Source organism: Abramis brama (genome assembly GCF_963993115.1).
Source record: "Abramis brama genome assembly, chromosome: 6".
Lineage (NCBI taxonomy): Eukaryota > Metazoa > Chordata > Actinopteri > Cypriniformes > Leuciscidae > Abramis > Abramis brama.
In genome coordinates, this window is record NC_139968.1 from 31,367,158 (window position 1) to 31,382,707 (window position 15,550).

The window sequence follows — 15,550 nt, forward strand, 5'->3', positions numbered from 1 at the left end:
TTATTCTGCTGATGAAACACTGATAAAAAATATATTTCCAAGAAACTTAAAAAAAAAAATCGACAGTCCAGACAACATGAACTGCATGTGGAAAATGATAATTGATCTAAGTAGGAGCTTTATACAGATTTTTTTTACAGCAGATGCTATTGAAAACACGGTCTATTGCTCAGAGCCTTGCTTTTATACCTGTCATTGCGCTGCTTTGAATAAGGTCAATGTTGGCCAATGGAGGGGTTGTTTTATACCGCGTTACCTGATTTGCCCCCGTCACAGTGACGGTAGGGTTTAGGGGTAAAGCTCATCATTTTCATTTCATGATTTAGAAAGACCCACCAGTTTGAAAACGGCCACAAATTTAGAAACGCCCACTTTTGTTCTGCAGAGACCTCAAACTCCTTCAGATTCATACTCATCATGTGATCTGTCTCAGTTTATCAAATGTTTGTGTTGTTTCTTAACCATTTAGATACAAAAAGACGTGTATTAATTACGTGTCAACGCAGTGAGCAGCGGTCATCACCCAATTCTTGCTAATCAGAGTCCCACCACAGGTATGATGGTAGCTGCCACCGGACAGGTACTGGAGAGAGATCTGAGAAAGGGACAGTGATTTAATTAGAATTTGAAAATATGAAAGGATTATGAAATTCACTAGTGGTATTTCAATATCTTAACGGGGGGATTGGATTTTATTGATGTTGGAAAATCCAGTTATAATCAGCTTAAAGTTTTACTAGGTATAAAGCTATACATTTATAGCCATTATTGTGTTGCCGAGTTCAACCTGCTTTGTAGACCACCATCTTGATCTTGTTACTGGGACACCAACAAACCTTTACCATATTTAGAAAAATAGCTTGACCTCCTTAAGCTGGTACAACCATGTCCATTTAGTTGTGGAAAACCACACACACACACACAAAAGCATAGTTATTGAGTTTTTAAAGGATTTGTATTGAGAAATGTCATACCTGCCAGGGCCAGGAGTGGGGTTGTGCCACCTCTCCACCCACAACCCGCTCCTCAATGCTCTGATCCTCCAAGTATCTGGGCTCAGCCAGCACTGGACACACACAAAAGAAAAAACCCACACTTACTCTGAGTGTAGTAATTTTGCAGTTTGAGCCCATATAGACTGAGTACATTCGCATTTGTTAACTTGGTAAAAATCGAAGTGATTTAGTGGTTTTCTCAACAGAAAGAGAGAGGCGTCTTACCCAGGGCGGCCAGCACACTCAACAACAAGATCCTCAGCATGTTTGCAGTCTGTCTGGTCTTTCTGCACTCTGAACTGTTCCATCGTCCATATATATGCCCACAGAAGTTCACAGCGCTGTACGGAACAGGTGTTTACTCATGGCTGATGCCCACAGGTGTGTGAATCCCACAGATATCACCACTGCCAAGGCCAATGTTCCAGATGCAGAATAAACTTGTTTATCTAGTTTGGCACAAAGGCTTGACCTGAGTTAGCTTTGAGTTAACATCTCAGCATCTCACAGTATCTCACTTTTGCACCTGATATAAAGTTCATGCATGGTTTAATGTGCATTTCTACATCATGTATTTTTTTAAATTAATCAAAAATAGACATTTAATTAGACATAATTTATCAAATTTTATTTTTATTCATTAATATAATTATTCATGTTAATATATTATTATAAATTCAGATTTTTCAATTTAATTAATAGAAGTTTAAAAACAGATTTACAAAAAAAAGGAAGAATTTTAATAGTTAACACTGAATGTTACAGTGTACTGTATAATAGTAATTTGTCCTCAATTTATCCAATATTATGCAGAACATTACTGCAGAGAATCATAAATAATGTACATGAATAGTATAAATGTTGTATTTGTTAAAACCTATTGTTTTGTTTTTACAGTATAGTATCACATAATTTAGGTGCATGTCATCCTCTGTATAAATACAGGATTACAATGTAAAAGATTATTATTGTGTAAAGATATGGTGGAATCTGGCTTGTCCGAGGAGATCCGCCCACAAAGTTACTTGCGTTTCGTGTTTGATACTTGCGTTTCAGATCTTTAAAATAGGGCCCTCTATCTCTTTGTCCGTTGTAGCTTTACTGACTCTCGTGTTATAATCTACTTATTTCTATGTGTTACTGTGACATGAAGTGAAGAAAGTGTCAGTACTAGAGAGAGATGTTCTCAAAGCTGAAATCATTGAGGGACTGAAGAGATCATTACCTTTTCAAAACAGCATGAAACATGAACATGACAGACATGGGGAAGAAAATTTTAAAACAGAAAATTTAAACAAACAACATTCATTAAAAAAAAAGTTGATAAAATAATGTATAAAAAAATAAACAATACAATTTACTGATTATTAAAAGCAGAATAAAGGCTTGGGGACAAATAAAAGGCTTTGGCTTTAACTTTGGTCAGCAGACTAAGATGGAAAAAACACGATCTGACAACAGAATTTACTTGCTTATCAAGTTTCAAGTCACTATCTAGAAAAAGTTTGGCAAGATGGGCAATCATTCTTGTAGATATGAAATAGAAATAGATTTAAATTCGTGACAAACAGAAGAGCATGGAGAATATATAAACTGAGTGTTACGAGTTTCAACAGTGCATGGCCTCTGATTTGCTATCTTATTGGAACCCTCATAGCCAAAGTTGATGGACCAATGAGACCAGCGTCTACGATGTTGACGACGAGAGATTCAAAGACAGACTGGAGCTGGACAGTCGAACTGGAGATCTCACCATCACAAACACCAAAAGCAGCGACTCTAGAGTTTACGAAGTACAGATGAAGAGCAGCAATAAAGCTTCATAAAAGAAATTCAACGTTCTTGTTTGGTGTGAGTAGCTCAAGATAATCGCAGTATTGATAGTGCGGTTTACTTTCACATTCACATGTTTCTTCTAAATGTTTCTCTCTCTTTGGCAGTGAATACGCTGAAATATACAGTTGGAGATTCTGTGACTACAAACTGGTGTTACCAATCTGAAGAATGATGAGCGGATACTGTGGAAGTTTAGCGATAAAGTTCATAGCTGAACTCAACGCAGCCACCAATCAAGCCTTATTCTATGAAGGTCCTGATGGGAGATTCAGAGACAGATTACAGTTAAACCAGCGAACTGGAGATCTGACCATCAGGAATATCAGCAGAGCACATTCAGACGTTTATACACTACAAATCACCAGCAGCAAAAAGATCACATGCAAGAGATTCATGGTGATTGCCCACGGTGAGTGACACAATCATATTTACCACTGTTTTGATGCTTTTAATGCTCTTAACACAGATTATTAATAGTTAAAGACACAAACAACTGAAAAAAACAACCTGATGTCTCAGGAAAACATAACTTTGTTACAAGGCGGCACATTTGTATGAATTCGTACAGTGTAAATCATACAAACACGTAAGCATGAAGGTCCACCTCTAACCCCATATCTTAACACTTGGGTGTAAACAGATTGTACAAAAAGGAACAAATTATATTGTATGTATTTATATGAATTAGCCACCAATTTGCCCAAAACGTAAAATAGTTACAAATTGTCATGAGTGTGTTGAAAAGACACACCCATGTTGAAAATTGTAAGATATTTGGGCTATAATTTAATTTGGTGGATAAAGCAAGGAATATAAGAAAATAAAGTGTACTACTAGAAGATGATCGACAGGCCATGTTGTCCCCCTCTTTACCCCTCTTTACTCAAACATCAGACTTTTTAACGCAGGAAAGACGTGGCAACAGTTTACACAGGAATCTTGTGAAAAGAATAAAATGTTGGCTGAAATGTCGTTCCAGCTGACAGGAACGTTCTTAGAACTTTAGCTGACGCTCTGGCAAGGTTCTCTCAAAGTTCTTCCAGTAACATTAATAGAATGTTCGTTCAAATTTATCTGTTCTTCAATAATGTTCTCAAAACGTTAACATAAAAGCATTTATTATATATCATTCATGGAATGTTTTTTTTCTCAAGTTTTAGTTAGATGTTCATCTAACTTTGTTTAAAAATGATTTTACTTTGTTTTAGAGAAAATTCTAAAGAAACTCCCATAATTTTTGCAAAATTCTAAAACTTAACTTTCACATTACCAAGAACAAATTACCTGAAGCCCTAAAATTATACTTTATTTTCTGTTTTTGTCCAGAAAGCTTATATCATTTCATTTTTATAATATTTTCTATTTTCTTATGCAATTTTTTTGGGAGATTTAAAAAAAATATATATTTAACTTTAAATTACTAGACATTATAAAATCATCTTTTGATAAAGTTTGATCATTTTTAGTTTTAATTTTGAGCATTTGTTAGGAATGTTAGGCATTCCTCGCAATCCATTCATTCCTAAGGGGGTCATGAGAAGGATTTGTTACTTTTATTTTATTACAAACACATAAACTCCTCGAATCCAGTCACTTTTTTGTGTGTGTGTGTGTGTGTGTGTGTGTGTGTGTGTGTGTGTGTGTGTGTGTGTGTGTGTGAATTGGTGGTTCAAGTGCGACAAAAGTCCTAAGGTCTTGGACCACTGCAATGAACACTCAATTTATTTATTTTATTTTTTTTAATGAGGGAAAGATGAGGGTTTGAGAATATTAGCAAAACATTCATAGAAAATTATTTTCTTTTTTCTTTTAGAAACACTGGTTTTGATCGTCCAGGTTTGCTTAGATTAACAATTGAAATGTCGTTCCAAATCCAAACCTGTATAGATTCTTTATGTGGAACGCAGAAATCCATCACAATATTGAAGAAAATGTACCCTCTTGACCTCCTAATTAATCAGCCATCAGTTTGTTTCAATGTTACCGTGGCAGTGAGGTCAGATCAGCTGTTATAATGTCCATGTTTTTCTCTGTTATCTGGTGCTTCCACAAAATAAAGAGAAGACTGTGTCAGCGACGGAAGGAGATTTGGTCACGCTACACAACGAAACTGAAACACAAGATGATGATCTGATTCTGTGGCTGTTTGGAGCTGAAGACAGACTCATAGCTAAAACAGAAACAAATAAAAGTCCCTGTACATATTATGATGCCGAAGAGAAATTCAAAAACATATTGAATCTGGATCATCAAACTGGATCTCTGATCATAAGAAACAGCACAACTGAACATGCCGGAGTCTATAAACTACTGATCATCAGCAGCCGAGAGACTAAATACAAGAGATATAAAGTTACAATCCGTGGTGAGTAACATGGTGATCTTTTCTATTTCGGCTCTGTGTACAGACGCTCTGAAATGAACATATTGCTGTCATGTCTTGTTTTGGTTTTGTTTCATGTCAGTCATGTTTCATGTCTTTGTCATGTGATTCCCTGTTAGTCATGTGATCCTGCCCTGTGTTCCCTTGTCTGATGTGTCATGCTGTCATTGGTCCATTGTTTCATTGTTCATAGGTGTCCTTTGTCTAGTCATTAGTCTGTATCTAAGCCCTCATGTTTGCCATGTGTCTTTGTCAAGTATTGTTTCCTTTAACCACTGTTTGGTAAGTGCCGTGTCCGTGCTTTTGTTTTCCGTTTGATCACGTTTTTGTAAATAAACTGCATTTGGGTTCTCAACAAGCTCACCTTCAGTGGACTACTTTACAATTGCAAGATTTAATTTTCTAATTTGTCCTTTAATTTTCTCAATTCTTTACGGTTTGACACTCAACACTGTATTATTTTGAGTGTTTTTGATCGGGTAAGTGGTAGAAATGCTTGTTTTTTAAACATGTTTATTGGCTGAACATTGACACTAAAGTAGCTGACATCAACCTTTTTAACTTACAGTATTCTTTGTTTTCTTACAGAGAGAGAAAGAAATACAGACAGCGGGGATGAGCAGGAGGGGATACGCTTAATACAAATATAACTGTGAATTATTGCACATTTTGTATGACATTATGTTAACAATTTTAGAGAATTTATAATTTACTATAATTTTAATTAGGTGCTTGTGAACATAACAAATGTGATCATAACTGAACTTGGTTCAAATGATCAATCTATTTATATTTTTATGATATATTTATGAATTTATTTACAGTCCTTAACTTGTTAGTGTATGGACCTTATATGTACTGTATAGCAGTGATTTTTTTTACTGTGTTATGTATTACAGTGCTATATTTCATATTGGCTGAATGCATTCATACTGCCTGACTTTTGTCATTGAACAATGATTTATAATTTATAATAGTATACATTTTCATATTAATGAGGTTCTAATGAGTCTGGTTCAAGACTTGGTTTATTCCATGTCTGTTTTTTTTATGGTCTTGCTTTTTGTATTCCACTGCTTTTGTGTGTGTGTTCCTTGGATGAATGGCTTTTGTTTTATTCTCATTTCCAAGTCATTTGTATAAGATTCTGCTCAATTAATAAAAGTTCATATAAGATCTAGATATACTGCTGGTATTAATATCTTAATATCTGTTTGTAAACCACAATCTGTCTTTTCTGGAAAGATTGCAGAAACTAAAATATTCTCTAGTTTAATTCAATAAAATAGTCAATTAATTCACCTTAAGGTACAGTCAAAATAACCATTGTTTGTCACTATTTGTCACAGTGTCTGGTTGTGTTTCCCCGGGTACCCACTAGATGTCCTCCTTACCCCCACGGTGTCTGGCACTAGGAACTTCATCTCCCACAATTCTGTCTGTGAATTGCACCCAGGTGTCTGTATTTTGTAATCACCAGCTGTCTCTTGTTATCCCCTTGTCATTCATGTATATAAGCCCTGTTTGTCTTGTGTTCTTTGTGTATCAATGTTTAACGTCACACCGCGTCTGTTGCCCGAGTTTTTCCCTGCCTTGTCTGTTTCTTGTTTTGTTATTTGCCTACCTGGATTCTGACCTTTGCCTGTTTTTGGATTTCGCTTTTTGGATTACCCTTTTTATAATAAACACCTCACCTGCTGCACTTTGGATCCTGTGCTCATTCTCTTTGGCGGTCGTGACACTATTGACAGTGGACCTTTTTTGCCCCAAAAATTTCCCCAAAATGTTGTTATTCCCTACAGACCTTTTTTTTTTTTAACCACTGAGCAAAACAATTTTCCCTACTTGATATTTTGCTTTCCTGAAATGTAAAATGTAAACTCATTAATTAATAGATGTTTCCACTACGATGGACGGCATATTTTCGTTGTTGGTTTCTCAGGGACCAATCAGTGACCAGACATTACTCATATTAGAAAAAGAAATTTGTTTCCAATGGTCTGAAGGAATTAATATGTCAAGACCATTACGTATAAACAATTTAAATTTCCACTTAAAAAAATAACTTCAAATAGTTAAGTGCTCTGCTAAATGTATTTATTGTTTTTGATTAAACTGGATTAAACAAGGTCACATATCTTTAAAATGATTCAAAAGCAGCCCAAGATTAGATGTAAAGTTTATTGTAAATATTGTTTGCCATTGCAGATGTTAAAACCTGATAAATGGAGGATGTTTTTCTTTCATCTTCTTAGTTTTTCCACTTATCCAATAATCTGAAATGAACAAAATGGCACAAGAAATATGAAATAAAATAAGTATATTATGAGATACAGTCATGACATTGATTGCTTGTTAGTTCCTTATGTAAAGTTTTATTATGATGATATAATTGCACTTACTCCACGAATCCAGCTGCTGTAGGCAGACACACGAGTGAAGACTGTTGGCTTCTGGTAGGCATTACAACCTGATGATGACACAAAGCTGGTCACACCATGGACGACGTACTGACCGCTGACCTGACAGTTCAGAGGACCGCCAGAGTCACCCTAAAAACAACACAACAGGAGACAAAATTAGACATTTTACTGCAGTATGAAATAGTTCATGATCTGTTTGCCAGCCAGTCTTTCTCACCTGGCATCCAGACAAGCTGCCGCCACCAGCGCACACCATGGTGTTCTTCACGGTGCTTCCCCACCAGTCTCTACGAGAGCAGGTACTGTGGTCCACCACGGGCAGGTAGGCCTGTTTCAGCTGAGCGGAGAGTGACCCGCCAGCTAAATGAAGATCACATCCAGGAGAGGAAGGAATCAGGAATGAGTACATGCACATGATTTCAGGCAACGTCAAAGCTATCTGTAGTGAAACTGACTCTGAGTGCGGCCCCAGCCGGTGATGTAACAGTTGTTGTTGTGGGGCAGAACCTGTCCAGAGGGTGGAAGGGTGGCCAGCTGCACATACGTGTTCAGAGAGGCATCAGAGGACAGACGCATAAGAGCGATATCATATCTGAAAAACAAAGAACACACATCACAGTCTACAAGGCACACTTCATTTCTCATACTAGGGGGCGCAATAACTTTAGAAGATCTTTAATATCATGGATGTTGTGTTGATGATGTAAGTCCGGGTAGTTATGCATGAAACTTATGTCAAAAACTCAATAGAGTAAAATATGCTGCTGTAGCGGCAGATACAAGCTCACACATCACTGATCTAATGACATAATTCACATATCAACAAGGCGCACGCATGTTGGACATGTCCCCTTTAAGAAGATGTTCATGAGAGTTTGGGGGTTGGGTTAATGCACGTTTTTCTGACGCATAGAGTTAATAAAAAACACAACTGTTGTTGTTCTGACACTGCAATCCTGCCTCTGTGTATTTTTGATAGCACAAAAGCTACATTGGTGACCCCGATGCAGAACAATTAATGCATGATGTCGACGAATGCTGTATCTCTGAAGCTGCCGGAGTTTTGGGAGCAACAAGCGACCGTGTGGTTCGCTCAAGCCGAAGCTCAGTTTGCATTGCGGGAAATAACCGCGGACGACACGAGATATTATTATGTTGTTGCCGCCCTTGGCAACTCCACGGCCGCGCGAGCGATCAGCATTCTGGAAAATCCCCCAGCTCGGGATAAATATGATACACTAAAGGTGTATCTATTAAAGACTTTCAATTTATCAGAGACTGAAAGAGCACGTCGTTTGCTCTCACTGCCGGGCCTCGGAGATTCCCGGCCGTCTGAGTTAATGGATCACATGCTAGCGCTGCTGGGTGAGCATAAACCATGTTTTCTGTTTAAAGAGTTGTTCTTACAACAATTGCCAAAGAGTGTACGTACCCCTCTTGCAAATAGTACAGTGACTGACTACAGAGAACTAGCACAACTGGCAGATGTTTATCAGGCAGCATCACACCAGTGTACAACTACTGACTCAGTGGCTGCATCTGTGTATCCGGTTATGAAAGCTGCTGCACAAGGTTCAGACGAACGGCCAACTTTTGCTGCACGACAGTCGGCAGAACAAGGGTTATGTTTCTTTCATGCCCGTTTCGGGGCAAAAGCCAAAAGGTGCCGTCCACCATGTACATTCAAGGGGAGTCGCAACACGCCAACAGTTAGTAGCATAGTGGCTAATGACAACGCTTATCTACTGTTTGTCACGGACTCATTATCTGGCCGACATTTCCTCTGTGATACAGGGGCACAGGTTAGTGTCCTCCCCGCTTCCCCAGTGGACAGACGCCTGGGCGAAGCCGGCTTACCGCTCGAGGCGGCCAACCAGGGCAAGATACGCACCTATGGGAAACGGCTAGTACCGCTTTGCTTTAATGGACAGCGTTTTACATGGGAGTTTGTCTTAGCAGATGTGAGTAGACCCCTCCTGGGTGCAGACTTCCTGTGCACTAATGGACTGTTGGTTGATGTCAAAAATAGCTGTTTAGTCACTGCGGAAGATTTTAATGTCTTACCCTGTTCGAGGAGCACTTTTCCCACAACCACACTGTCTAGCGCATTGACAGGCGAGTGCGGGTTTTCCCAGCTGCTCGGTGAATTTCCCAGCCTCACCAAGCCCACTTTCTCCTCAGCACTGGCCAGCCATGGAGTCGTGCATCATATCTCTACATCTGGACCGCCAGTACATGCCCGGCCCCGTCGACTGGATCCATTTAAACTGGCAGTTGCCAAAGAAGAGTTCACTAACATGGAAAAACTGGGTATAGTGCAACGCTCCAACAGTCCTTGGGCCTCACCCCTCCACATGGTTCCCAAAGCAGACGGCGGTTGCCGCCCTTGTGGGGATTATCGTAGACTCAACGATATCACAACCCCTGATCGATACCCGGTTCCACACATTCAGGATTTTTCGGCCCGCCTGGCTGGGAAAACTATTTTCTCGAAGGTGGATCTTGTTCGAGGATACCATCAGGTGCCAGTATTCCACGAAGACATCCCAAAAACAGCTGTGATAACACCATTTGGCCTTTTTGAATTTTTGCGGATGCCTTTTGGACTCAAAAATGCGGCACAAACATTTCAGCGCATGATGGACTCAATCCTACGGGATCTGGACTTTTTATTTGTGTACTTAGATGACATTTTAGTTGCCAGTACCTCTAGATCAGAACACCTGGCGCATCTGAGATTGCTGTTTGCTCGCCTCAGCCAGCATGGCTTGATAATTAACCCTGCCAAGTGTCAGTTTGGCTTGGCCGTTATCGACTTTCTTGGTCATAGAATCACAGGCGAAGGGGCAGTTCCCCTACCGGACAAAGTCGACAGCATTACACGATTCCCTGTTCCACAGACAACCAAAGGGCTACAAGAGTTTGTGGGGATGGTGAATTTCTATCACCGTTTCATTCCTCGAGCAGCTGAGCTCATGCATCCTTTGTACAAGGCCCTCAAAGGACAGGGCAAAAACAAAACGATTTCCTGGTCCGAGGAGATGTCTAGGTCATTTGAAGGAGCTAAACTCGCTTTGGCACAAGCCACATTGCTGTCTCATCCAGTTCCAGGTGCCCCTATTGCTCTCACTTCCGATGCTTCAGACTGTGCTGTTGGCGCTGTACACGAACAGCTGGTTGGCGGGGTTTGGCAGCCACTTGCATTTTTTAGTCGCCAGCTACGCCCGAATGAACAGAAGTACAGCGCATTCGACAGAGAGTTACTCGCACTGTACCTGGCAGTGAGACACTTCCGTTTCTTTTTGGAGGGACGTGTGTTCACAGCATTTGTAGATCACAAACCCTTGGTTCATGCCATGTCTAAAGTTTCTGAACCCTGGTCAACACGACAACAGCGACACCTGGCTTACATATCTGAGTTCACGACAGATATCAGACACATCGAAGGGAAAAGCAACGTGGTGGCAGATTGTCTTTCCAGGGCCACAGTGCAAGCGGTGCACTTAGGTATAGATTTTGTTCGTTTAGCAGCTGACCAGCACTCTGATCCTGGGGTACAGGCATACAGAACAGCCGTTTCAAGTCTGAAAATAGCCGATGTCCGCTTTACGGAAGCAGGAGTTACGCTGATGTGTGACGTTTCCATGGGCTACCCGCGACCAGTGGTGCCTGGACAGTGGAGGCGAGCTGTTTTCGACCAGGTCCACAGTTTGTCACACCCCGGACGGAAAGCTTCACAAAAACTGGTCTCGTCAAAGTTTGTGTGGCATGGATTGAAGAAGGATGTCCGAAACTGGGTTTCAGCTTGTGTAGCATGTCAGCGGGCTAAAGTTCAAAGACACGTCAAGGCACCACTGGAAACTTTCGAGGTACCAGAGCGACGTTTTGACCATGTCAATATCGACCTAGTTGGACCACTGCCGCCATCCCGGGGGTTTACCCATCTTCTAACTATGGTGGATCGAACCAGCAGGTGGCCAGAGGCAGTACCTTTGACCTCAACGACAACGGCAGATGTAGCACGGGCTTTTGTTGATACTTGGGTTGCACGTTTCGGCACACCGTCGGATATATCTTCAGACCGTGGCACCCAATTTACATCTGAACTGTGGTCAGAGGTGGCTCGGATACTAGGGGTGCAGCTTCATCATACTACAGCATTTCATCCACAGGCAAATGGCCTCTGTGAGCGTTTCCATCGCTCTCTTAAAGCTGCACTCAGGGCCAGTTTGACGGATGACAGATGGACCGAACGGCTACCTTGGGTTCTGCTGGGCCTGCGGACAGCTCCCAAGGAGGATCTGCAAACTTCTTCGGCAGAATTAGTATACGGTCAGAGTCTGCGCGTCCCTGGAGATTTCATTCTAGACAGCACAAAGCCCTGGAGTCCATCTTCTGACCGTTCTGCGCTCTTAGACAAAGTCAAGGCTTTCAAACCGTTTCCTACCTCTCAACATAGGCTGGCCGGGGCTTGGGTACCCAAAGACCTATCTGAGGCTAAGTTTGTATTCATTCGTCATGATGCTCATCGGCATTCTCTGAGACCCCCATATGATGGACCATTTCGGGTTCTGGAAGCTGGAGCCAAAACCTTTCTGGTCGATATAGGTGGACGCCCAGAACGAGTCACTGTCGATCGACTCAAAGCTGCTCATGGGGAGCTTGGTCAGCCGATGGTTCCGGCACAGGCTCCAAGGAGAGGTCGTCCACCGACCAACAGGGAATCAGCCTCCAAAAACGAATCTCTGACTGCTCAGGAGGTTCAAGATTCTGCCAATTCGCATCACTTTACACGTTCAGGGAGACAAGTTCGAGCTCCAACCAAACTGCTTTTGCCGGTGCTTGTGAATTCTGGGGGGAGCTGTGTAGCGGCAGATACAAGCTCACACATCACTGATCTAATGACATAATTCACATATCAACAAGGCGCACGCATGTTGGACATGTCCCCTTTAAGAAGATGTTCATGAGAGTTTGGGGGTTGGGTTAATGCACGTTTTTCTGACGCATAGAGTTAATAAAAAACACAACTGTTGTTGTTCTGACACTGCAATCCTGCCTCTGTGTATTTTTGATAGCACAAAAGCTACACTGCTTTGATATTATCTGTAATTGTAGATATACAGTAGTTGCATGTGCGGCATTAAAGTTAAATGCGTAATAGTTGATATATGATGTGTTTACTGTCATTAGTGCAAACAATAAGGCAACACTTTATTTTAAGGTGACGTAGTTACACATTACTACATGTACTTTCATATTACTACTATAGTAATAGCAGTAAATTATGCATAATTACAAGTAACTATGCCTAAACCAAATCCAGTAACACTTTATTTTACAGTGTGAAATCAAATTCTGCATAGAAAACTTTAACCGCTAGCCTTTCTGCTGTTACTCGTGACTGCTGTGGAAGTGCATTCTTCAGGCATCCTATTCAATCGAGATATCAGCGTCTTCCTCTAATATGCTAAGGTACATTTCACATTTCTGCTTACTAAATGATCTTTATACAGGCTAGCCTATCTACAGGGCCTGACATTCATTTTGGTGTGAGGTTGGGGGTATTGGGTAGAGAGAAAGGCTTTTCTCTGTTCTTGACACACAGTACAATCTTTTACTCGGGCCTCAATGTCAGCATCTAAATTTGGCCACCACAGGTAACTCATGGCCAGGCCTCTCATCCTCAACACACCTGGGTGAGATTGATGTAGCTGTTCCAGCAACCCTGAACGTCCTTGCTCTGGAATGATGATGCAGGCTCCCCACAGCAAACACCCGTCTTAAATACTGAGCTCTTGTTGTCTCTGTTTATAAGGTGCAAATTCATTTGTATTACTGTGATCAGGCCAACCTTTAAGCACATACTCACACACTGTAGAGAGGACAGGATCTCGAGTTGTCCTGCGCTTGATTTGCTCTGATGTCATCAAAGGACTAACAATGCTGTCCAACATCAAGACATAATCCTCCTTCGACTCTTTCTCTGGAATCTCTGGAACAGGAAGACGACTGAGGGCATCTGCATTTCCATTGTCCTTGTCCGCTCTGTGAGAAATGACATACTTGTATACCCCCAACATCACTGCCCATCTCATAATTCTTTGAGAGACCATCTGTGGCACAGCTTTGAGTTCATTCAGTAAACTTAGTAAAGCTTTATGGTCTGTAGAGATCACAAATTTACGACCATACAAATATTTGTGGAATTTCTTTACCCTGAACACTACAGCTAAACTTTCCTTCTCCAGCTTGAGAGTAATTTGTTTCTGCTACTGTAAGTGTTCGTGACACAAACCCAATGGGTCTCTCCGTTTCATCTGCCATTCGATGTGCTAACACGGCTCCCACACCGCTGATGCATCACAAGAAAGCACTAATTGTTTTTTCTCATCATAGTGGATTAACACTGCACGGTTAGACTGCAGTAACTCTTTTGGATTTTTCCTCTTTCCAACCCCAGGGGACGTCCTTCTTCAAAAGCCTGTGCAATGGAGCAAGCAGTGTTGAGAGGTTTGGCAGAAACCTGTTATCGCAATCCAACAGTCCCAAATATGCTTTCAGCACGGTTACTGACGTCGGTCTTGGTGTATCTTGAACTGCTTGGACTTTTTCGGGAAATGGATGAATACCATTGGCATCCACTTTGTGTCCCAGGAAAATAACTTCCTTTTCCAAGAATTTACACTTTCCCCTTTTCAACCTCAAACCATACTCCTTCAACCACTACAACACTTGTCTTATCTAACAGAATCTGTTGATATGCATGACTCATTTCTAACTTGCTGTGTTTTTCACCTCCAGCTAAAACTGCAAACATGTCCTCCATTCGAGGAATGTGATACTGCTCCAGTGACGACTCTCTGTTAATGGTTACTCTGTAGTTTCCACAAAGTCTTACTGACCCATCTGGCTTTAAAACCGGCACAACATGTGCTGCCCACTCTGAGAATTTCACACGCTCTATAATATGGTCTTTAATCAGGCGATCAAGTTCGGCTTCAACTTTCTCTCTCATAGAAAAAGGCAGTGACCTTGATTTAAAAAAAAAATGAGGCTTTGCATCACTTGGTACATGAATCTTAGCAGTGGCTCCTTTTAATATTCCAAGTTCCTCTTTGAAAACTGTTTCATGTTTGCAGTTAAGATGTCTTGCAACAACTCTGAGCTGTCTTTAATTGTACTCACTTTCTCCCAGCTGAGTTCCAGGTCTATGAGCCATTATTGTCCTAATAAATTAGGCCCAGATCCTGCCACCACCACTGCTGTGAGTTCTTTGAAAAGTCCTTTGTGTTTGACTTTAACCTTGGTGGTACCTAGAATATGCACTGACTGTCCTGAGTATGTTTTTAAACTGAGAGAGCTTGTTTTGAGTTCAGGCAAATTCTTTTTAGCTTCCATTTTTCCTCAGTCCATCTTAGAAGACAGTCACACTAAATTCAGTGTTAATCTCAAACTTCACAGGGCATTCATTTACGATCAGTGTCTGTGTAATACATGGGGCTGTGGTGTCTCTATGCTATACATGGTGTAAACTTCTCCAGACTGATCTTCCTCCTCTTCTTGAAGATAATTTGCCCTCTTTGATTGATTTCCTCTCCCCCATTTCCAAAATGTCCTTTCTTTATCAACACCAGTGTCTTGTGGTTTCATTCTACATACTCTTTTCACATGTCCAATTGTACCACAATTATAACAATTTGCGTTGGCAAATCTAAATTATTCTGGCCAATGGTTACTTCCACCACATCGATAGCACATTCCTGTAATCCTCAACTTACTTTTTTCTCCTGTATCCATCTTGAAAACTGTGGTACCCATTCGACTTCCTTTATCTTTATGCAAATCAGTCATATCCTTATTAGCAGCCTCAATAGCCTGAGCTTTCCTTAGCGCTGTCTCAAACGTCAGTC

General features: G+C 40.8%; 3 protein-coding genes across 4 annotated transcripts in view; 1 reads left to right on the forward strand and 2 right to left on the reverse strand.

Moving 5' to 3' along the window:
* Positions 1–1,317, reverse strand: part of LOC311085782 (elastase-1-like) — a 200,576-nt gene extending 199,259 nt beyond the window's left edge. The window contains exons 1-3 of one of the 2 annotated variants that reach the window (XM_084118414.1): positions 1,221–1,311; positions 975–1,066; positions 495–595 (exon numbers count right to left, since the gene is read on the reverse strand). In XM_084118414.1, the coding sequence (XP_083974540.1) occupies positions 495–595; positions 975–1,066; positions 1,221–1,260 (233 nt within the window). In that variant the 5' untranslated portion in view covers positions 1,261–1,311. Of the gene's footprint in view, positions 1–494; positions 596–974; positions 1,067–1,220 lie in introns of both variants that reach the window. The other variant, XM_084118415.1, reaches the window with a different exon arrangement.
* A 1,667-nt stretch (positions 1,318–2,984) lies between these two features.
* LOC311085786 (uncharacterized protein) lies at positions 2,985–6,062 on the forward strand. Its single transcript, XM_084118419.1, has 3 exons — positions 2,985–3,240; positions 4,891–5,196; positions 5,803–6,062. The coding sequence occupies exons 1-3, from the start codon at positions 3,000–3,002 to the stop codon at positions 5,862–5,864; spliced, it is 609 nt and encodes a 202-aa protein (XP_083974545.1). The 5' UTR covers positions 2,985–2,999; the 3' UTR covers positions 5,865–6,062.
* A 1,319-nt stretch (positions 6,063–7,381) lies between these two features.
* LOC311085769 (elastase-1-like) overlaps positions 7,382–15,550 on the reverse strand; it is a 262,685-nt gene continuing 254,516 nt past the window's right edge. Inside the window, exons 5-8 of the mRNA XM_084118397.1 lie at positions 8,093–8,229; positions 7,855–7,997; positions 7,617–7,766; positions 7,382–7,490 (exon numbers count right to left, since the gene is read on the reverse strand). Coding sequence (XP_083974523.1) covers positions 7,479–7,490; positions 7,617–7,766; positions 7,855–7,997; positions 8,093–8,229 — 442 coding nt within the window. The 3' untranslated portion in view covers positions 7,382–7,478. The remainder of the gene's footprint in view (positions 7,491–7,616; positions 7,767–7,854; positions 7,998–8,092; positions 8,230–15,550) is intronic.